General features: G+C 40.2%; 1 protein-coding gene across 3 annotated transcripts in view; it reads right to left on the reverse strand.

The window, feature by feature from the left end:
* Positions 1-22,881, reverse strand: part of Ankrd55 (ankyrin repeat domain 55) — an 88,829-nt gene that overhangs the window by 37,787 nt on the left and 28,161 nt on the right. For all 3 annotated transcript variants that reach the window (XM_010626896.2, XM_033760958.1, XM_033760960.1), the window contains exons 4-7: positions 20,188-20,318; positions 16,530-16,639; positions 8,955-9,015; positions 3,202-3,330 (exon numbers count right to left, since the gene is read on the reverse strand). In XM_010626896.2, coding sequence (XP_010625198.1) covers positions 3,202-3,330; positions 8,955-9,015; positions 16,530-16,639; positions 20,188-20,318 — 431 coding nt within the window. The remainder of the gene's footprint in view (positions 1-3,201; positions 3,331-8,954; positions 9,016-16,529; positions 16,640-20,187; positions 20,319-22,881) is intronic.

Here is a 22,881-nt window from a genome sequence, read left to right on the forward strand (position 1 = left end):
TGAATTGGATGGTAGTTGAAGCCATAGAGGGGATGAGCTCTCTGAAGAAGAGTAAGAAAGAATTCAGGATGGAACTTCTGCCCCGTTGAGTGAAAGGGAGACGAGATAGACAGATACCTGTATGGACTGCTGACAAGTTGGTGCCATCACAGGTAGACAGGAACGTGCCCCTCGGGGACTGGAATGCCATCATGGGAGATTGTCATGTGGAGAGGATAGTAACTCTGCTCATGGTGAGTTCAAACACAGCTAAGCAGTGGCCACTCTGAGACATCGGGGGCTCCAGAAAAAAGGCCGTGACCCATTGCTGGGGGTTATCAACTACCAAGAGACTTGAGACATGGGAACAGACATTGGACTTAGTTTATTTCTGGGCCTGATGTTTCACATCTTTTTGTTTTTGGTTACCTAGGTCAAATGCAAAGACTTAATTATTTCAAAGCACTCCAGCTTTAAGTTGGATCTCATTGTATGATTCAGAGAAAAGCAGGAAGTTCAGCAAAAGGAATAAATGACAATGGGAAATACACTCATTCATTTGGGAGAACTTTAAAACGAGCACAGTGCTGGTCCCAAGTTATAAATGAACAAGAAGGCTAAAGAGGGCAAGTATAATAATGATTTCAGTTGACATTTAGAATTACCCTCAGTATTTTCAGCATAAAGGGCAGAATACAGAATTTTTTAGTTTTACTGCTAACCACAAGGAAGGAGAGTGTGACTCCTCCAGAGTCACGATTCTTAAGCTTCGAGGGGTAGTCACTGATTACCTCTGAGTAATTGAAGACAGTTGTGGACTCTTTCCTCAGAAAAATGGGTGCAAGCACACAAACTCACACATATAATATTGCCTAAGATAGTGGGTGTTTTAAAAATGAACTTCTTGTTAATAATTTTACCTCTAGTGCCAACACATAATAAATGCTCAAGAAATATTTATTAAAATGACTGAGGCATAATGCTTAGACAATCATGGTAAAAATGCAAATATAATAAGTAGTATAGGTAAGATCAGCACTTACTGATATGAATTTATTTGTCATAATGGCTTTCAATCATAGTTACACATTATAATTTCCTAGGGGAGGATAGGGCTTTACAAAATATTGATGCCTGTCTTTCCACTCCAGAACAGCTCACTGAGAATCTCAGGGTTGGGGCCTGTACATCAGTATTGCTTAAAAGTTCTTCAGATGAGTCTAATGAATGCAGTAAGTTAAAAGCCATATCATTTAGTAGTGAGACTAAATATGAAAGCATAGTATGACAAACAAGCTTTCATGGAGGAAATCAGGAACCGCAATAAAATGATAATCTCTCCCAATTCCATAGCACATTTTATTTATTTTTAATTTTTAAATTTTTGGAGTTTTTTGAGGCTGGCTTTGAACTCACTGTGTAGCCTAGGCTGGCCTCCAACTCGTGGCAATCCTCCTGCTTCAGCCTCCAGAGTGCTGGGATTACAGGCATGTGCTACTATGCCTGGCTCCATAGCACATTTTAAATCACTGTCATATGCTTGGTCTCATTCACACCCCTCAAAGGTTCATGGATAGTTAAGCCAAGCAAAAAGGTGTTGGTGATTCTCTTCAGATCAAACTCACTTCTATCAGCACAAACTCAGATCTTCAGAGTTGAGCACGCTGTTCTACTACTGTAGAGAAACTGCTTCTTAGAGGACAAGGACAGCAGCCCCATCCCTTGACTGCCAGACTCGGCCAGTCCACAGTGGGGTCTGGGCACCTGCCATTTTATAAACACTGCTGGTGATTCCAATGTGGCACTACGTCTAGGGCCGTGGCTCTAAACTGTGGCAGGGGAGAAGGAAGGAGGGGGCACAGAGGAGGCAGGTCAGTCAGAATTACCAGGGGGCCTTTTCAGAAGGCACACCCTAGAATGAGGCAGGCAGAGTGTTAGGGTGTGGAAGGAAAAAATATAAAAGATGCTGGTTCTGGTGCAACTTTTACCTTAGCTGAGGATGAATACACACGGGGCACTTGGGAGTTGGGTCGGGTTCCTCTGGGGCCACTGTGACAGCGGTAACCCCTGATTGGCCAAAGGCCTCCTTTACAGGTCATGGGCACAGATTGGCAGCTGGGGCAGGGAGGGTGATTAGATACTGAAACTTCGTAGGAGGGTGCTCAGGGCAGGTGAAAATGACAAAAACAAGTTTTGCTCACTGCAGTTTTGCCCAGGACAGGCTCTGATGCAGAGTAACTGAAGTCATGTGCAGAGGGACCAAAACAGAGCAGTTTCCAAATCACTTCTGTTTCCCCTTACCTCAGGTACTTGTGTCAGTCCTGAAAGTCCCAGGTGCCCACCTCTGCTGTTCCTGGCACAAGGCAACAGAGACTGAAAACACAGTCAGGCAGCAGAAACTCCTTTTGGGAGGATGCCAGGGGCAGCCCCAAAAGGGACCCTTTCTGCGCCAGTAGAAAAAAACAGTGGGGCAGCCTATGCTTAGGCATCCAAAGACACAGCAGGCAAGTTTGTGGAAGGAAGCAGTCCTGCTGTCCTTGAAGAAAGGAATATATAACTTCTTTGTTAGCCTGTTACTCTCAGTAGTCATTTCCCTTAAATAGAAAGTGCTTCTGTACATGTTAGCTATCACCATTCTTGCCCTTTATTCTCAGCTCTGTCTTCTCTTGATCCTGACTAGATTTCACAGGCCTATTCTGCTACCTTGGTCCTGTGTACTGCTAGCAGCTCGCTTCTGTGCTGGTGAGGCAGGCTCACAGGTTACTGTCCTCGTATATCAGTGAAGATTTCAAGATCACTTGCAAGGATACTGCTGTGGGGGATTTGGAGAGAAGAAATTTAGAACATTGTGGTCCAGGGATTTTGAAAGGATTTTCCAGTACTCCTTTGAAGTTTACTGTAAGCCAGCAGCAAACATCAAGATGGAGGAAAGGTGTGTGTGTGTGTGTGTGTGTGTGTGTGTGTGTGTGTGTGTGTGGAGATCCAAGGAGATAGTGATTCCAAAGACAGGTATGCTGTAGACGGGTATGCTGTTGTCCCTTGGATATACAAGCGGAGAAAGTCAGAGGAAATCTTACCAACTCTATTATACATAGAAATTTCCTATCAATACCAGGACATGCACCTGCAAGAATTCTCTTTCCCATTTGACCTGTTCAGATAATCATTGATATTGCTTTACACCATTTAAACTTGAGGCCAGCACATTGGCCAATCTCTCACCTGGACTGCCCAATGAAGAGCTGTTTTAAAGTCCTTATCCACAAGGGTGGGGTCTGCCCCCTTCTTCAACAGCATTTGGGTGTGCTGAGGCTGGTTGTGGAAAGCCGCCCAGTGGAGTGGTGTCATTCCCTACAAAATAACAATCAGAGGAGGCAGACGTGAGCACAGGCTCCTGGGAGGAAACTGGAAATCACACTTTCTGTCCAGGTCTGGGGACCATCACTAAATGGGCTGGTTGCTGCTAACTAGATCACTCATTTGCTAAACCATTCATTTAATAGGTATTTGTTAAGCTTTTGTTTTTGTTGGGCAAGCAAGTATTGAGGATACAAAAGTAAGACAAACAAGATCTTTGCTCAGATGGGAGTTGCTTGTTGATAAAGGAAGAAAGCTAATAAACACTGAGAAACCTGTCAGCGGATTTTCTAGATTAAGTGCACACGAAGAGCGTTGTGATAGCGAATAACCAAGAGGGTACAGCCTATTGTACAAAGGCCTCTGCAAGAAGAATCATGGCAAGAGGACACCCAGCACCCGTCTCATCTGTCACAGAGACAGAGGATGTTCAAGGAGGGTCCCCTAAACAGGAGTCATGATAGAATGCACAACCCTACCTCAAGGGCAGGGACAGTTGCACTTGTCTCTCTCACTTTAGAGAAAGGAAAACTGAGCTTTAAAGGAGCTCCCAAATCCTACTGAATGTGGAAGTAATCTAGGGATTGAAGTTTGTGGGGCACTGGAGTTAGAATGTTAAATCCCCTTAACCAGTTCCATGTTTTAATTTGTAAATTATGGTGTGTTTCTAGGTTTCAAGTTTTAAGTGTCATATAACACTCCAGGGATATTCTTGAGGCTACTTCAAAAAATTGGTCCCATATGGAAGAGCCTGCTGATCTGAAAACAGTGGAATGTTTTGCTTCTACTTAAATAGCTGGATTTTTACTTTTGAGTACTTTAATGTATTTTAAAGAGTCCTCTTCATTTTCAGCTGGGCCCATGGGATTAGAAATCTGAACTCAAGGGATTTTATTTTTTGAAATTTTGCATAGATGACTCCTTTTCCAGTTCTCAGTTCCATTTGCTTCAGAGCCATTGGCTCCATCAAGAAGAACCAACAGTATTCAGTATTGAAGATATATTTAAAATTTTTTATTCGTACATATTCACAGTGCATGATGATTACATTTATTGTAGGGGTTTGTACATGTACATAACACATCTTAATTCATTTTTTGTCCCCTTCCCCTCTTATCCCTCCCTTCATCCTCCAAGTCTTGTTTCCTTTCCCATTTGCAAAAGCTCTGTTTCCATCTTTCTTCATTTTGTCCTTTTTCATCCCTTTTCCCATCCCTCCTTTTTCCTCTCTCCATCTCTTGTTCCCTTGCCCATTTGGAAAAGATCTCCCTACTTCCTATTATCTATCTTTTATTTTGCTCTTCATTTATACTTTGGGTTTCTCATGAGAAATCATGAGATATTTAAACTCACAAGTCTGGGTGCAACCACTATGGAAATCAATATGGAGATACCTCAAAGAGCTGGGACTGGAGGTTCCATTTGACCCAGCCATCCCTCTGCTGGGTATCTTTCCAAGAGAACTAAAAGAATCATATCACAGTGATATATGCACACCCATGTTTATAGCGGCACATTTTGTAATAGCTAAAACTTGGAAACAGCCCATTTCCCTATCAGTTGTAGACTGGATAAAGAAGATGTGGTTTTTCTATAAAATGGAATGCTACTCAGCCATAAAGAATAAGAAATTAGTCTCATTCATAGGAAAATGGATACATATTGAGGATATACTCCTAAGTGAAATAAATAAGTCACATGTGTAAATACCAAATAGTTTCTCTGGTGTGAAAAACTGTAATAGTACATAAGATCCTAATGAGATAATTAATAATATGAAATAGGAAGAAAAGGGCTAAAGGTGTAGGGAAGTGGGAAGGGTAGGGGAAAGGTAATAAGGGAAAAGAAAAAATATGAGAAAATGAAAAAATGGAAATAAAGTGTTTGTAAATGGGGAGGGGAGGAGGGTTGAAGGGAGGGCAGGACAAGGGGAAAAAATGAGAACCAAGACCTGTCATGTAGAGGTACAAGATCCCAACAATGAATGTAACTGTACTGTATACCTAAAATGTACCAATGAACTCAGTGAGAAAAATAAATAAATAAACTCACGAGTCTGATTTATTTCCCTCAACATTATGGTCTCAGGGTGCATCCATTGGCACCTTTATGGTAGAGTGGCTTAAATAGCACATTTTCTTTATCTATTTTTAATGACCTTTTTGTTTTGTTTTGTTTTGTTTTGAGACCGGGTCTCACTATATAGTTGAGACTGACCTGGAACTCACTATGTAGCACAGGCTGGTCTTGAACTCACAGAGATCCTCCTGCCTCAGCCTCCCTAGTGCTGGGATCACAGGCGTGAGTCACCACACCTGGCTTATCTATTCATCTGTTGATAGGTATACAGGCCACTTCTGAGATTTAGCTGTTATGAATTGTGTTGTTATAAACATGAGTATGCACATATTACTGTAATATGATGACTTTACTTCTTTTCGTAAGATAGCTGGGTCAAATGGAATGTTTATTTTTAACTTTTTGAGGACTCTCCACATTGATTTCCACAGTGACTGCACTAGTTTACATTCCCATCGGCAATGTAGAAGGGCACCTTTTCCCTCTACGGCCTCGCGAGCATTTGTTATTATTTGATTTATTGATGGTAGTCGTTCTTTCTGCAGAAAGGTGGTATCTCAGGGTTGTTTCAATTTTCATTTCTCTACTGGCCAGTGTTAAAGATATTTTAAAAATTGGAGACTAAATATGTATTCATGGAGAATGGCTACATCAACTAGAGGTATTTTTACAATGTAGAACACTATGAAGCCATTAAAAGGAAAGAGTCAGATAAATACCTATCAACATGGACAGAGTTCTAAGGCACATTCTTGAGTTTAAAAAAAAGTTACAGAACAACATAGAATGCGATATCTTTTATGTAATAGTCCATCGTTTCCATGAATATATATTCAAAGGACTGGGAAAGAGATATATCAAACGGTGAATACCAGAGAGCCAAAGTGGCAGGGTGGAAGTAATCAAAGACTTTATCGCATTATTTGTAATATTTAAATTATTAAAAAGCGTTGATTCTGACTTTCCTGATTTTTGTTTCCTGGTATTTAGCAGAGGTATGATGTGTCAGTTTTAACTGTTAGCTCCATGCCTCCTATACAATGGGAGCTCATTAAAAAATGGTTGAGAGGAGAGTGGAGGAGAAGCTAAACACAGAAATTCTGCCCAAGTAATAAATGAAACTGAAAGCTTAGAGTTTGGCTTGGTGGCCTATACTTGTAATTCTAGCACTGTGGGAGGCTGATGGAGGAGAACTGCCTGGGCAATTCAGTGACTTGGTGAGACCCTGTGCCAAAATTTTTAAAAATGGGGGGTGGGGTGAGCAGGGTGATGGAGATGTAGCTCCATGAAAAGGCCTTGGGTTCAATCTCCAGTAACATGCAAGCTTGGGCTAAATTCTTTCCATTTTAGAATTGTCATGATTGTTATTTTTGGTGCTGGGGATCAAATTCAGGGCTTAATTTTAGGCAAGCAATCTACTGCTGATGTATTCCAAGCCTTCATAATTGTCCTTATCTTTCAATGGCAAAGATCTTCTGGCCCTTGCAAATATATACTGACTGGTGCACATTAACACTGACAAAATACACACACATGTGCATGCACACACACACACACAGATTTGCATATCTGTAGGTTTCATATCTATAGATCCAACCAATTGCAGGGGAAAATTATGTTGGTATTAAACTTGTACAGACTTATTTCATGTAATCATTCACTAAACAATAAGCATAACAACTATTTACATAGCACTTACATTTTATTAGTAAGCTGCATCATAAGTAATTTATAGCTAGTTTAAAGTATAGGGGGATGTACATAGATTCTATGAAATACTATGCCATATATATAAGGGACTTGAATATCTTTAGATTTTGGTAACCCTGGGGATTCTTGCATCCCATTCCCCATGGATACCAAGGGATGACTGTGTATATTAAATATATATTGTAGCAGGAAAAATACAGGCAAGCACTAGCAGTTAGTTTCTGGTAGATTTCAGGCTTTTTGTGATCCAGACTGAAGAGGAACTATGACACTGCATAGGAAGTATTCCTTTTGAGGCCACTACTTTTGCACTTAAAACTCAGTGGGTCCAAATACTGGTGTAACCGCAGAAGAAACCTTTGTACAGAGGTCACTTTGCATGAGGAAGAACAAAGGAGCTTTGCAATATTTGCCACACTTTATCTATTTAAGATGTTGCAATTATGATTCTTAGAAGATGTGTGTCTAATTTCAATGTTTCTATCAACCTGAAGCCTCCTAGCCTGGAGGAGAAAAGGACACTATGGCTTTTTGGGTAGGTGGTGGTTCAGTTGGGGAGTGGACAGCATTAGAGGCCTATCAGTGTAATTTAGTGTTAGTGTATAAATGACTGAATCATTACCTTCCTAAATAAGACCCACTTAGGTGAGGGCAGGGACTCGAGGGGGAGGAAGTGGTTGGAAACTTGCCTAGCAATCTGCTGACATAAAGCGCAGCTGCTCAGGTACTCTGCTTTCACACCACGGGCAGAGAGCGGTCAGTGTGCCTGTTTTGTCTCTGGTTCTTGTTTTTAAAGCAGAAGTTTAAAACAGGGCTTCTGGAGCCTGGCTTTAAACCACTGAAAATTAGGGGAGTGAAAGCAGCCTGTGACCTGAGCAGAAGAGGCATGAAACCTCAGACCCAGCCTGCAGACAGGGGCTTTTTGGTGTGGTCACTAATGCTATCAGCAAGAGGCCTTTAAGTAAAAGGCTGAAGACAGATGGGTGGGTTTCATACAAGAGCAAGCTGTTAGGAGGCTTACCTCCCACCCCTTAGCTGTGGCTAACTGGCCTCCTCAAAGATAATGTAGTATAGCATTTTGCATATATGTGCTTTCAGGATTATTAGACTGTTTTACTATTACTAGACCTTCTTGGCAATGTGCAGCTAAACCAAGCACACATTTTTAAAGAAATTCCATCAAAATTCCAGAATTTAAGTTGGTTTTAGGAAGCTTGTTAAAGACAGTAGACTGGCTAATGAAAACCAGAATTGTTTTTTTAAGAGTTTTGTAATTATAACCAGAACCTAAGCTACTCCTGGGTGCTTCTGCGGTGTCCAACTCAATTTCCTCTAAGAACTTTGCTCAGGTTGGAGATTGTCTTTTGGAACCATCCACAACACTGCCTTTGCAATATGAAGGGCACAGCAATTGTGATCACCAGGATTGATTATGTGGCCTCTGGAGCAGCTAGCCTAGAATTATTCTCTTTCTATCCTCTTTTTCTTAGAGAGAATACATCTGGAGCCATTGCTTGCCATCTAAATTTTGGGGATTTGAAAAGACAAGAGAGGGCAACATTTATTTCTCAATGAATGCCCAAAGGGAAATTACATTTTTATTCTTATGACTAAGGCCTAACAGTTTAACGCAACGAAGCCCTTCCTATTAGAAGCTACCCACACCCATGATGAGGATGCATTTCTGCCTGCAAATGAGCAGTGAGGGTTGAAACACAAAAATGTTCTCCCTTTCTTCCTTCTCAGATGAAGCACTAAGGTTCAGAGAGGTCCCAACCCCACTACTCACATGACAAAATGACGGCCTGTGGCCAAGAGAGCAGACTCACCTCATTGTCCTGGTGATTAATTTCACTGAGGTTAGATTGCTGTAGCAGGACTGTCAGGAGCCTGAAAGGGAAAACAGAAATAGCTCAATAGGACAGTCATGAGGCCTTATATTGGATATAAAAACAGCATTAGAAATACAGTCAGTTGAAGGTCTCCAAAAGAAGATGAGGGCCCTTCCCTTGTGTCTGAGGGAAAATCACTTTAATGATTAAGAAGGCCTGTGAGGAATACCTCTGTCTTGGCCTGCCTCTTCCCTATTTTGATGCTCCTCAAGGAGGCCAGAGGATGGAGAAAATGAATCTTTAGGCTGTACTTATTCATCACCTTACTTTATGCACGCTCTCCAAGAACCAAAATCATTCTGTGCTTCTTCATTCATTTCATGTAATCTTAGTGTTTTCAGACTGCTTCTCTCCAAGTACTTGTGTCATGCCTTTAAACACAGATAATACTGGCAGAGAGTCCACATCTACAATTTTGCTCATTCTTTGCAAACTGGACAAATATCTGAGCAGAAGAGAACAGTAACCACTGTGGAATAGTAATCGATGATTCTCAAGTGCAAGCTTTTATCCCATTTGGGTCCCACACTTGATTGACTGAGGTCAGCACTGTTTCGAAGAGAGCGAGAGAGAGAGAACGTGCGCGCACGAGAGAGAGGCAGTTGGACACAGTGGTTGGGCCCCAGACTCTGGAACTAGACTACCTGAACTCACATCTCAGCCCTGCCACTAAGTCCGTAACTTCAGGCAAGTTACTTAATCCCTCTGAGTGCAAGCTTCCTTATCTGTGACACGGAGACAATAAGAACCTTCCTTATAGCTCAGTGTTGAAGATTACATGAGTTAATATGCACAAAGTGTCTAGAGCATGCAACGCAGTATTATTTCTAGAATTCTTAACTTTAGAAGTTTGAGCATTGGTCCAAACTCAGAATCACCGGGTTTGTAAAGCCACAAGTGTTGGACTCTAACTCAGAATTTCTAACACACATCTGGGAGAAGCCCAGCTTTTATGGTTCTGAAAAGTTGTTTTGGAGATTCTGGTAAACAGCTACATTGGAAACTATTGAGAAAGGTGATGGATGTGTTACTCAATGGAAATCCATCAGGAGGATAAAGAATAGTACAGGGCAGGCAGTGAGTGAAATTCAAAGATATTTTTGGAAAAATTATTTGAAAAATAAAATTGTTTAGTCTCTTTCCAATCCATTTTTATGCTTAGTCCACATCTAAAGCATTAAATTCTAAATTGCTACTTATATTAGAAGAAAAGAAAGATAGAGGAATCATTGCCTCAGTAGTAAATGTGACACAGAGAGCTTATGTAGGGATGAAATTGTGGTCATAGGCTGTGGGGGTGAAATAGCAAGAAAGCCTATGGTTTAAATCCAGCCTTGTCACTGATTTTTGGAGAGTCACGCTGCTACTGTAATGTAACTCTGACCTTACTGCTATGTGACATCTTTGAGCTTCTGTGTCCTCAAGGGCATAACAGGGGGAATGACAAACAGCAGTGGTATGGAGGATAGAATAAAACAAGAGGTGGAAAGTTCCTGGTACACAAACTTAAAAGGATCAGTGGCTGTGACTGAAAATGGTACATTTCTTTTATGCCTTCTGAATTCTAGACTAGTCCTCTGTCTGGTAGGAAGTTATTACAAAAACAATTGAATTTAGACAATACTGTTTTTGCTTTTATAATTATTTCATCATGAGATATATTTTCCCATATATTTCCCATGTGGCTGCTTTATGGATGAATGCAGGGTTTCCATGGTGACTGTCAATTCCCCTGCCCTCATTAGTCAATCTGCGTTGCCAGATTCCAACTGATTTCTGTCTGCAGGCCTCACTGATCTTCAAAGTCAGACACAAATTTATAGATGACGCCTGTCTGTCTGTCTGTCTCTCTCTTTCTCTATCTCATTTCACAACAGAATAAACCAAATGCCCACATTGCTCACTCAGGATGTCACATCATAATGGCTCAGTGATCCAGCCTGTCTAGGCTGCTAGAAAGGAGATGAGGTTTCCGTCTGGCACTTCTTTACTGTTTGGTGCTGTAGGAAGGTAATCTGCAAGACACTTGTCCACATTTGTCTCAATTACCAGACAACTTGTAGTCTTCTTCCCCTTGTTTTCTCAGAGCAGGGATATTTCTGCCCACAACCCTCATTAGCAGCAGTTCCAACTCCCTTCTGCTCTTGGATCTCTGAGGCAGCAGCATAAGGCCCGCCTCGGCCCAGGTACCAGAACAGCAGGCCTGAGTCCACAGCAGGAGCCTTTCCAGACATGGAAAAGTACATGAGCAGTAAGAACACAGGGATGGGGCTGGCCCAATTTGTGTAGGATTCTCCACACCCTGCCAACCAGCCAGGACCTTGGGAAAGCTATGAAATTTATTATGCCTGCATTTTCTTATCTGTAAAATGGAAATAAGTATAGTTCCTAATTCCTAAAGATTTGCTATGACTTTATGTGAGTCAATGCATACCAAGCATTTATAATAGCAATTATATGATAATTAATATATTCAAAAGCTCCTGCCTTCTTTTTTCTGAGTCTTCCCTGTTCACCTAAAGCCCAATCAGGGGTGGGGAAAATGGTTCCCAAGCCAACTGTCTCCCCTTACTGAAGCTGCCTGCATGTGAGAATATACTGTAGAGAAATAGCCACACCAGGTTTGAGCAGGTCCTGACTATAGAACAGGACTGAGGAAATGATTTCCTTCCTCCTTCTGGCTGTAGTCAAGTGTGATGAAAACAGACAGAGCTGCTGGCACTGTGGTGGTGCGGGGGAATCTGCCAGTAACTATGGAGACTGTGAAAAAGGCCTTCAGAGAGCCCCGTGGCTGCTTTCAGAGGAAATTGCTCCTTGCCTTCCAACAGTAGCATGTGCGGCATTGTACAAACATGACTCTGTTCTCTTTGGAGCTTTGTCTTAACGATCGTGCCCCTTCTTTTACACTGGCGGCCTCTGAATGTCCAGCCAAGGGAGCAAGAAAAGCCCTGGGGATCTGAAAGGAGAAAAATCGGACCTGCTGAGATGCAAAGCATTCAAACCAGGAAAGAGGCTTGTGAGATAAAACCTATGTTCTTTTGCTTTTGTCAGTTCAACATGTTTTCACATTCATAATTATACACCACTTATTCCTGCATCTGCTTCGATCCCCACTGCACTGGGATTTGGCTACAGATGCAGATTGGCACTGATTGGCTTGCGAAGGAGTTGTTTTCCAGGAAGGAATCAGAATTCCTCAAAGGCCAGGGGCTAACTGAAGTGTCCCCTTGGTTTGTTTTTAAGCAGCTTTAGTTGGAGGCTTCCCTCTGAATAATCTCCAGTGAACATTAAGTGGAAGGAAGCCTGCTTAGAGATTTTAACACCAGTATAAACAACTTGTTGCCTGTGCATTCTGCTTACTATTAGGACAAAAATATAAATGTATCTGCGTGAATGAAGGTGACAAAGAAGTTCTTTGAGGGTGAAATGGTTGATTTAAAGTTCGCTGGGCTCTGAAGTCTAGTAGCAGTTCACTTCCCTGTATCAACACAAGCAGGAATGTTGTTCATATCCTGACAACCTTTGCAGTTCACCAGCCATTAGGACCTGTGTATGTGGATCTCTGGTGTGCCGAGGTGAAGGCCAAGATGGCAAGTGGTGGAGTGAGACAGTAACAGGAGTTCATTCTTTAGTGCTGATCAATGATCTTCCATGACATCATCATTATCATTATCATTGATATTATCAATCTCATCATCATCAACAGCACTTCCTGAACATGGGCAATATATTGGGTGCTGTGTTCCATATTTCCTATGTATTTTTTCTTGTTTACTCCTGTCTATATTCCTATAATGTAGGGCTTTCATTCTCTCTACTTTCTGGGAAATAAAACTAGCTAGGCTTTGAAATATTAATGTGACCAAAACAAACTTCTTGGCAAGAGATGGAGCCAGGTTTAAATTCAGTCTGACTTTTGGTCACTCTTGACCTTAATTTAACAAGGATTTTAGTTACATGAAGGGAGACAAAGTAAGTGAAAAAACTAGACAAAGAGAAAACAAGGGTAGAATAAAGAAGACGTGATAACCCTACATATGTGCCCAAGGTGGGGTTTCAGTTGTGTTTTGAGTTTTCTAAACATAGAAAGAGAGTAACTGTACTGCCTACCTAGAATGTACCAATAAATTCAATTTAAAAGAAAAAAAAACATAGAAAGAGAAAAACATAGACATAAATCACAGAGTCCATGTAATAAAATACAAAACGATTTCTCAGAAGCCCAGAAATTCCTCCTTTATGAGAAAATTTTCCTGTGGTTACTTGTATAAGATATTTTAGATGCTGTAATGAGTAAAAAAATATCCTGAGAATGAGCTAGTAAGCTTTGTAAGGCTGTTTCTTACAAGGTCTTATTAACAAAATATGGCCAATATGAAAATTGATTAGCCCTCCTGTGCCTCAGTTTTCTCATCTGTTAAATGAGTAGGCCCAGCTACTGCATACAGCAGTGATAAAGATTAAATGAGAACATGTAAAACTTTGGTCAGGACACAGTGACAACTAATGTCATCATTACCGTTTTAGGCTAAGTGCAGACCTGTATGCCTCAGTGCTCAGCCAAGCTGGCCTCAGCCTGCGTTCTCCTGGGAAAACTGAGTGGTCCAATAGGCTCCCAATGTCCCAGCAGAGGACCTCTGCCTTCTCTTTATGGTGCTAGGATTAAGAAGTGCCTATAAACCAGACCATATATTTTTTTATTTTTCAGAAAACAATTCAAAGTTTATGCTAATACAGAAACAAATGGGTGACTATAGCTCAACTCTGCAACAGAGTGTGGCTTGCTTAGTTTCTGCTTTAATTAATTAATTAATTAATTTTTTTTGAGACAAAGTCATACTATGCAATTCAGGGTGGCCTTGAACTTGTGGTGATCCTCCTGCCTCAGCCTCCCAAGTGCTGGGATTAGATATGAACAACCATACCTGACTTCTGCTTTAAATATTTAATTTAGATGTTATTTAATGCAGTTTCTATCATAACCATAAAATTTCTTAATAAAACTATAAAATATTTAATTTTTAGTAATGTAATTTCATGAGGAATTCTTTAAGGCAATCTGATTTCTAAATGTTCTTTCAGTTACTAAGCTAGTTGCTGTATTAGTTGTTAGGATTTGACTGTTGATTTTTGAGGATATTTACTGGAAATAATAATTCTGGTTTTGGAATAATCTCACCTGGATTTTATTAATTAAAGCAGCTAGTATTACTATATTTGACAGAAGCACGATTTTACCTTTCAGAATTAAATGTCCATTCAGGACAATATAACCATACCATCAGCACACAGACGATGTTTATTTTTCTGGATTCAAGTCATCCAAGAGTGATGGCTGTGTTATTAGGTACAATTTCAAGTGCAGGTGAAGCCAACACTCTCTGCTGTCCTCCCAGTTACAACAATGTAATGGAGACCGGAGAGTGCCTAGAGGCACTGCTGGGCATATTACAAAAGAGGTATTCAAGTCCACAAAAGAGCACATCCACATGACTGGCTTTCAATTTATTATTGCAATAATTTAAGAGGATGAACCTAACAGATTGACCTAGCTGACCCTGAATGTATTTTTAACTAACAAGGTTTAGTTCACCTCTCATGTACACTGAATTGATGGTAGAGACAGTTAGATTTTCACCAAAATCCATGTCTCCCTTTCATGGAAGGGAATTATAGATAGGAATTCGATTCCTGGCCTGGGAGTCTATTCCTTGACTCATTAATACCCACAGTGTTCAAATGACTAGTTTTTAGTGAAATGTGAACAGATGTGATTGTGTCATTTGCAGGTTGAGGATTTATAGAAATAAGTGAGGTTTCTCTATACTCTTTTTTCCCCATCTGCAGGCTGAGTGAAGGGTAACCCATGATCCTAGGGGATGATGAAGTCACAAATGGGAGAATCCTAGGGGATGAAGTTCCCAAATAGCCATATGGATGGGGAGCCACCTGTCATCCAAGGCCACTACCTACACTGGACTGTTACATGTCTGAGAAGAAAGCTTCTATTGTGTTAAAACACCGAAGCTTTGGGTTTTATCTGCTACAGTAGCTTTTATTGCCATAATTTAGGATTTTATCTTCCTGAATCAGTGGACTTTTAAATTGACTACTCTCGATGAGGCAAGGAAAGGCCGTTAAGTACAATAAATCAAGGAATAATAATCTTAAAAGATAAGTTTTAAACTTATTTTCTAAAGACCACACTTGGAAAAACAGTATGATTTTGTGGCTAAATATTTGTGTGAAAACAAGTCATTCACATTTCTTTTTCTTTGTCTTGTTTTAATTTAAAATTCATCAGAAGGGAGTCATCTCCTTACACACAATGTTTATTGATTGTTAACTGTCTGGGCTTGCTGTTTCTTCTCTAGGTTTCCTTGCTTTGTTGAGCTTTGGGTAAATTCTAGTTTTCTATTATTTCTGGAAATAGCCCAAGTAATAAGAGGCAAGCCTTGGGAACAGTCCTGGAATTTCCCAAACCCTTTTACTTTTCTGTAAAAGTAATTGAAGTGAACTCTTGCTATCTCTCAGCCTGATTATGCCCTTCTTCTCCACAGCCCTGCAGAACTTTAGGTCCTAGTTTTGCACATGGTTATAGATGGCAAGGCATACAGAAAACTCCTTGTGGTGCTAGCCTGCAGCCTGGGCCTGGGGAATGCTACATCCCTGCCAAAGGTATGTTCTATACAAGCATAAGTGAAGGACTATCTTACAACATTACTGTTTCATGGTAGGAATTAATGCTACTAGCTGCTGAGAGGAGCTTTCAGAAGAATGGAGATAGAGGCCAAACAGATGCAAAGGAATGTGGAAATTTCCCTTGGTCTGGGTAAAACTTTTCCTTGGTTGCTCAACTGTCATACAATAGTTCAATCTCCTTGTATAACCACCTTCTTTGAGTATCTTTCTTCACATTGTTTCCAGGAGCCTACAATTCTGGTTTTCCTTCCAACCTCCTAATCTCTCAGCCACAGGCTGCTTTGATTACCCCCAGCTCCTAGATATAAGGTAGATTCTGGGTTTAGACAACAACCTCTCTGCCCGGTCATGGTTCTTTCAGCATGTTTGATAGTCTTCAAAATGTTTGTCATTATTAGAAATCTCATTCTTTTATTTACCGGTGGGCCACTTAACTCCTTCTCTGGGACTAGAACCATAGATGGCCCATAATAAGTGCTCACTGAATACTAATTCAATAGTAATAAATAGCAAATTCAACCAATTCAATAGTTTTTGAATAATTGACTGACCAACTAATTGAATTGAGTGTATCAGTTCTGAAGATAACAAATAGCATTTCTTCTTAAATCAGATTCTAGGAGAAAAAGTTCTTATTTAAATAGAAGAGGAATGAGTTTAAGATTATTCTCTGTCTACTACAACTTTGGAAAATACTGTAAAGAGGATGGATTTTGTTTTTATCAGTTACAGAGGAATGAACATTAGATGATTTTCTAATGCAAGTTGGATCTCTCCCAGTTTGTATGCTGTAGAGACGTGGTAGCTTACCTCACATCGGGCTCAGCAGTGGCAGCATGAAGTGGCAGGCGGCCATTTTTATCTGGGATATTGTGCTTGGCACCATTTCTGAGTAGACTCACACAGCCTTCAAGCCAACCCTGAAAGGCAAGAGCAAGAGCATGATTATATAACACAAACTTCTATAACACAGGCCAACAAACTTTCTCTAATCCCATCCCCCTTCTTTGGGTTGGCAAAAAACATGTTTTATTAGACTTGAAATAGTTAAGGACCACAATTCCAATTTAGATACCTCGAGAGAGGCTTAAAATCTTGAGGTACTGATTCCCAAGATTTCTGGAAGACCAACTCTAGGACCCCTCTCCCTTTTGACTCCCATTTCTCATTTCCAGGGCCACTTATATCCTTGCTATGGTCAGTCTGTAGCAGTTCCCAGGGCTACAGGTGACATGTGACAGGGAGTGATTAACCTGATTTGGCTTCTCATTTTATGGGTTTATCTCCAAATCATGCTTGTCAGTGTGGTCTGACTTGGGTCCCAGCGTCCATTCTTCACATCAGTATATCCATGACTGATAAATAGGTCTGGGTTCTCTCTTCCAAGTATTTTTACTAGCAACCATAGCACCGCATCTTGCTTATTCTAATCGACCCCATCTCAATGCCTAGAAGCCTAACCTGATCCCCACTCTAATGGCGGGGATCTGATGTTAACAGCCTGATGTCATAAACATGGTGGTATCGTAACCATCTTCCAAGGGCTCCCCACCGGTTGTGTCTCCTCCCTGCTGTCCATTCATTGTGCACATCAAGACCTGATATTACCATAGCTCATGATTGTCCCTTCCTTGGCCAGCACGTCTAGCTGGGGCATTTTCTATCTCTCCCATTTCAAAGATCAGGAGTGACCTCTGGCCAGCCCTCCTTCTCTGTCCCATGCTACTTTTAAGTTTGGAGCTCATGTTGCAGAGAAGCCCTCCTACATTCATCCAGAACTGCTGGTATTACTCAATTGTATGTAGACTAACAATAAATGAAACTAGTTTTATGAAGAATAATGTGAGAACTATAAACAGAATAACCCCTACCCTATAGGAGAGTTCATATTTTTTGGTCCAATCTATGCAGTGTTCACACAATGTACGTGCAGGGCCCATGCACCCTTGAGCCAATGGCCTGCATGATCATGCTCTACGGAGATCTTAGACAGCCAAGGACACCTGGATGATGTTCTTGTAAGAGCCCTGGAGGGTTGTGACTCAGCAGACTCCATTCTGGGCTTCCTGATTCCATTTTGGGGCCATTGTCCTTATTGCCCACTAGAATCCTAACTCTGGTCTCACAAATCCTGTTATAACACCACGTGGTATCATGCAGCCTACTTCCCTTACCCAGCTCCTTAGAATGCCTTGCTATAAAGAGGTGTCACCTTTTCAAGCACAAGGGTGTCCCTTTTAATTCACTTTGGTCTAGAAGAGCACTTCTTCTAAGGCCCTTGCATGATGGTACAGCCAAAAAAATTTGAAATTTAGAATTTTAGGAATTTGAAAGTAAGCTTGTTCTCACCATATGCTGGAGGCTAGTGGCAGTGAACTTTATTTATTTTTTCTCATTGGGTTTGTTGGTACGTTTTAGGTATACAGTACAGTTATATCCATCATTGGGATCTTGTACCTTTACATGACAGGTCTTGGTTCTCATTTCTCCCCATACCCCTGCCCTCCCTTCACCCCCTCCTCCCTTCCCTATTCACATAAACTTTATTTCCATTTTTTCATTTTCTCATATTTTTTCTTTTCCCCTATTTCCATTCCCCTACCCTTCTCACTTTCCCTACACCTTTAGCCCTCTTCTTCCTATTTCACATGGTCAATTATCTCATTTGTATCTTATTTACACTTTTAGCTTTTCACCACAGAGAAACTATTCAGTATTTACACACGTGTGACTTATTTACTTCACTTAAGTGTATGACCTCAGTATGCATCCATTTTCCTATGAATGACTCTAATTTCTCATTCTTTATTGGTGGACAGATTCCATTTTATAGAAAAAACACATCTTCTTTATCCAGTCTCCAACTGATGGGCAATTGGACTGTTTCCAAGTTTTAGCTATTATGAACTGTGCTACTATAAACATAGGTGCGCATATATCACTGTGATACAATTCTTTTAATTCTCTTGGAAAGATACCCAGCAGAGGAATAACTGGGTCAAATGGAACCTCTAATCCTACTTCTTTGAGGTATCTCCATATTGACTTCCATAGTGATTGCACCAGTCTGCACTCCCACCAACAATGGAGAAGGGTTCCTTTCTCAGCAGTGAACTTTAGAAAGTACCTCTACCTCCTTCTTTAACCCACTGGTCTAAAACTTCTCTTTTTCTCAGCTCAAATACCAAAAAAATCTGCAGCAAGAGCATTATGAGGGCATATGATATAAAGGAGTGACTGAGAAGACAGTCACACATCTGCCTGAGATAGGAGGCCTCAGCTAGCCTACACAGAGCAGTGGTTTTCAAACTTCAGATGGCATAAAAATGGCCAGGGAAGTTTGTTTAACCCACAGACCTCCATCCTCTGCCCTAGTCCTGTTCCCTGATGTCTGACTAGGAGGTCTGGGGTGTACCCCAGGAACATGCATTTGAAACAAGCACCTTAAGGGATATTAACACAAGAGATATGTTCACTATGCTTTGAAAAATTCCTTCCATGTGTTTTCGGGTCCTAGAGAAAGAGTGCATATAAATATATAATGAGAAATTGAGTTCTGAAGAAATCTCCAAGGATTGGGCAATTTATCATTGCATCCTATGCTAGACTGTGGCAGGAAAGGGTGGTGTGTTAAGAGAAGGGAAGTGTTTTTCTACAGCAGGACATCTCAGTAGGGCTGGTCTGAAGTGACTCTGTCACCTCAATGAAAGCAATAGCAAATGCATGAGTCAGCAAGTACAGGAAGATAATGAAGATTTCTGGGTACCTTGTTGTGGAAGAAGAAGAAAGATGCCTCCCACGTGGCAGTTAAGACTTGTTTGACATGGAATCAAGGCAGCTCTGGGGCCTCCCAGAAGGATCACTGGGAGCATTTGAGAGGAGAGGGCTCAGGGATTTTCAGAGAGTCTTAACCAAGCTCTTTCTAAAGTTGAAGAAACACCAAACTGACATGTCCATTGCGAGGCCTGGCATCATGCGGTTTCTAACTGGAGCACTGACTGACTTGGAACTGAGACTTGATATTTTCCCTATTTCGTCCTCCCCTTCCCGTTCCCACTTCTCACTGTATCTGGTACTCCTCAGCCTGGAGCATCCCTTTAACTATGCCTACCCACATGGATGTTACCTGGATCTCCAAAAGGAGAATACCTTGCTGAGTTATTTATGGACAGTATTCTTTTGTGGAGGGATCAGAAATGTCCCAAGTTCTCTTGTTGTTAAGATAGAAAATAATTTCTCTAGTGATGACATCTCCTGTCTCTTGACATTTGGAGGATCCCAAATTACTTGATCCATAAAATCTACTGTTTCGTGGTGATATAAGTGTTGAAGATGATTGATGTAAAGCTTGAGGTTCTATTTCTAGGGGCCAGCTGCATTAAGAGCACTTTTTTTCCAAGAGCAACCCCCAGAACAACACCTTTAGTACCCCTGCTCTTCAGTCCTTTTAAGAGACACAAATTGGTACCAGGTAGGTGGCCAGGCATAAACTCGTGCGGCCATAAGCATCCTGCATGTTAATGTTGGCCCCCATCTTCAGCAGCAGCTTCACCGTGTCCACTTGACGTCCAGAGACCGCATGCATCAGTGGTGTACACCCTGGAAGGAGACATGTCGGCAGCCTTTAACTTATTTACAAAAAGACTTTAGTTGCTCATTCATTTATTCTGCTTTCTGTAGAATAAACCCCGCTGTTGAACTTCAGTGTGAAACTGAAGAAAGATAAAGGTGATTTTGCTACATTTATATATAAACTGTGTTTTTCCTGGCCTTTTCTCAATTGTCTACATTTTTGCAATAAATTGTTGTTTAAAACATTTTGGGCAGATGATCATGTGGGGTCAGTATAACTTGGGACTTAAGAAGGTTCATTCTGACTTGGCTTGAAACATCTAGAATCCAGACATGCCTTTGGAAAGTAACTCCAGGCAGGCAGTTAGGTCCAACATGCTTTTATTGGAGCTGTGGATGGGTAAGTTTTGTGGTAGCCTGACTTTGAGTTGTATAAATTCTTGCTAAAGCCACCTGTAATCAATATTTCTGTGCTTTTAGAATCAACATAGGCAAAGGTATTTGGCTTTTTAAATGTGTTTTCTTCCTGAATAAAAATAAAGACGAAGTGACACATTTTGAGTAGCTTTGCAGGGCTTTTAGAACAAGCCAGCCTAGCGAAGTATGCTATAGGTGTTTCACCTTCCTCAGGGTGGAGAAACCAAAGTCAGGCACAGCTTCTCGCCAACTGAGAATTGCTTAGGTCTCTTGATCTAAGATTCACTTGGTAATCATTCTCTGGAAGGTGTCACTCTCAAAGTTTCCTAAGGATGCGTAGATCTGAGGAATACCGCTCTTACTGAAAGATGGCTAGCAACCCAATTCCCCTCCACACCTCTCCCTTCTAAGACTTTTGGGTATCTGTGCTGAGTAAGAGCAGCAGTGCAGTGCTATGTCTCAAAAAAGTGGCAAAATTTCCTTCCTCCCTTCTTCCCTTGCTCCTGTCAACAAGTATTATTATAGCTCCAGTGGAGGAAAGCACCTACTAAAAAGGGCAGCTGCTGAAGCGGTTTGTGAATCTGAAATGCTCAGTAAATAAAGCTAAAGAAATTTTAGGCATAATTTTCATAAAATTACATGCTCTGCCTGGCTAATTTATATCTATCTTGACAGCCAACCTTACATATAAATTTCCCCAGAGAATACCTCTTCATCATCTGTTGTAAAGTAGAGCTCCGAGTTATAATCTCTCAGCATTCTTTATTTTTAAATAACTTTTAATTCTTTAATTATGCATTTATTGGGGGGTGATCATTTATTTAAAATTTGTCTCTTCTAAGCTGCAAGTTCTAAGGGGAGGAACCATGAATCTCACACTCATCCTGTAGCCTGAGTAATAGTCACTCTACCTGGCACCTAGATGTTAAAAAGCAATTTTGAAATGCATAAGTGACCTCTGAGGTTCAGAAAGAAGCGATAAAAGATTCATCTCCGAATTTGGCTCCCAAATTTATTTTAAATTGCTACACTTGTCCTCATAGAGCACAAATAAAATAGAACAAATAAGAGAGTACAGCATTATTGCTGTATATAGAATTAATACACAAAAAGGTGTTCTTAGAAACAAAAGCAATGGGAAAAGTAATAAAAATAGCAATAAAAGTACACTTAGGAATAAAGCTAGCAGAAGAAAAGCAAGGCATGTAGACAGAACATATTGGGTGAGGCAGAAAAGAAGAATTAAATATGTAAAGATCTAGGAGGGTTACGAAAGGAAGACTCAATATAGTAGGGCTATCAGTTTCCTGAAAGTGAATCAATTCAGTGTAATTCCAAAATTTTCAACAAAGCTTTGTGAAATTAAAAGAAAAAGATAATTTCAAAGTAGATAAAATGGAGAGAAATTGCTTTATCAACCACATTTATTATAAAGTTTTGCAAATTAAAACATTAAATAGATTTGCAGAACAGACAGTACTGGAAACATTCAAACCTGTACAGGAATTCAGTATGTCAGTGACATACAGGGGGAAAAAAGGTATTTAATTAAATGATGTTGGCCATCTGGGTCTACCAGAGGGGTAGAGTAACATTAGAGTCAAACTTCACATCACAAATAAACATAGTCCAGATGGAATATGAAAGGCAAAATTTAAACCAAAAAAAAGTAGAAGCATATTCTTTTAACCTTAAGATTAGTAAGCCTTATGGAAGGAGATGTAAAAACTATAAATTGAAAAAAATTCTTATCACATTAGGTTATATTCAAATTTATAAATTTTAAATTTGATTATTTAAATATTAAATATTTATTTAAATATAATTAAGTTATTCAAATTTATAAATTTTAAATTTGATTATTTAAATATTAAATATTTATTTAAATATTTAAATTTTATGATTTATAAAATAAAGAAAAGATTACTACCTAAAACTAAAGAACAATCCAACTAGAAAGAAATAAACAATATAAGAGACAAAAAAATGTACGCTTGTATATACAAGCAATTCACAAAAAAGGAAACACAAAAACATATAAACATAAGCAAAAAAGGTGATCTCACAATTAGGGGGTGCAAATTAATATGACATTTCATACCACTTTGTACATATTGAATTAGTAATTATTAAAAGTTTAAAGTGCCATGTGTTGTCAAACATTTGGAAACTT

Source organism: Fukomys damarensis, unplaced genomic scaffold, assembly GCF_012274545.1.
Source record: "Fukomys damarensis isolate Sample0158 unplaced genomic scaffold, DMR_v1.0_HiC HiC_scaffold_1, whole genome shotgun sequence".
NCBI lineage: Eukaryota > Metazoa > Chordata > Mammalia > Rodentia > Bathyergidae > Fukomys > Fukomys damarensis.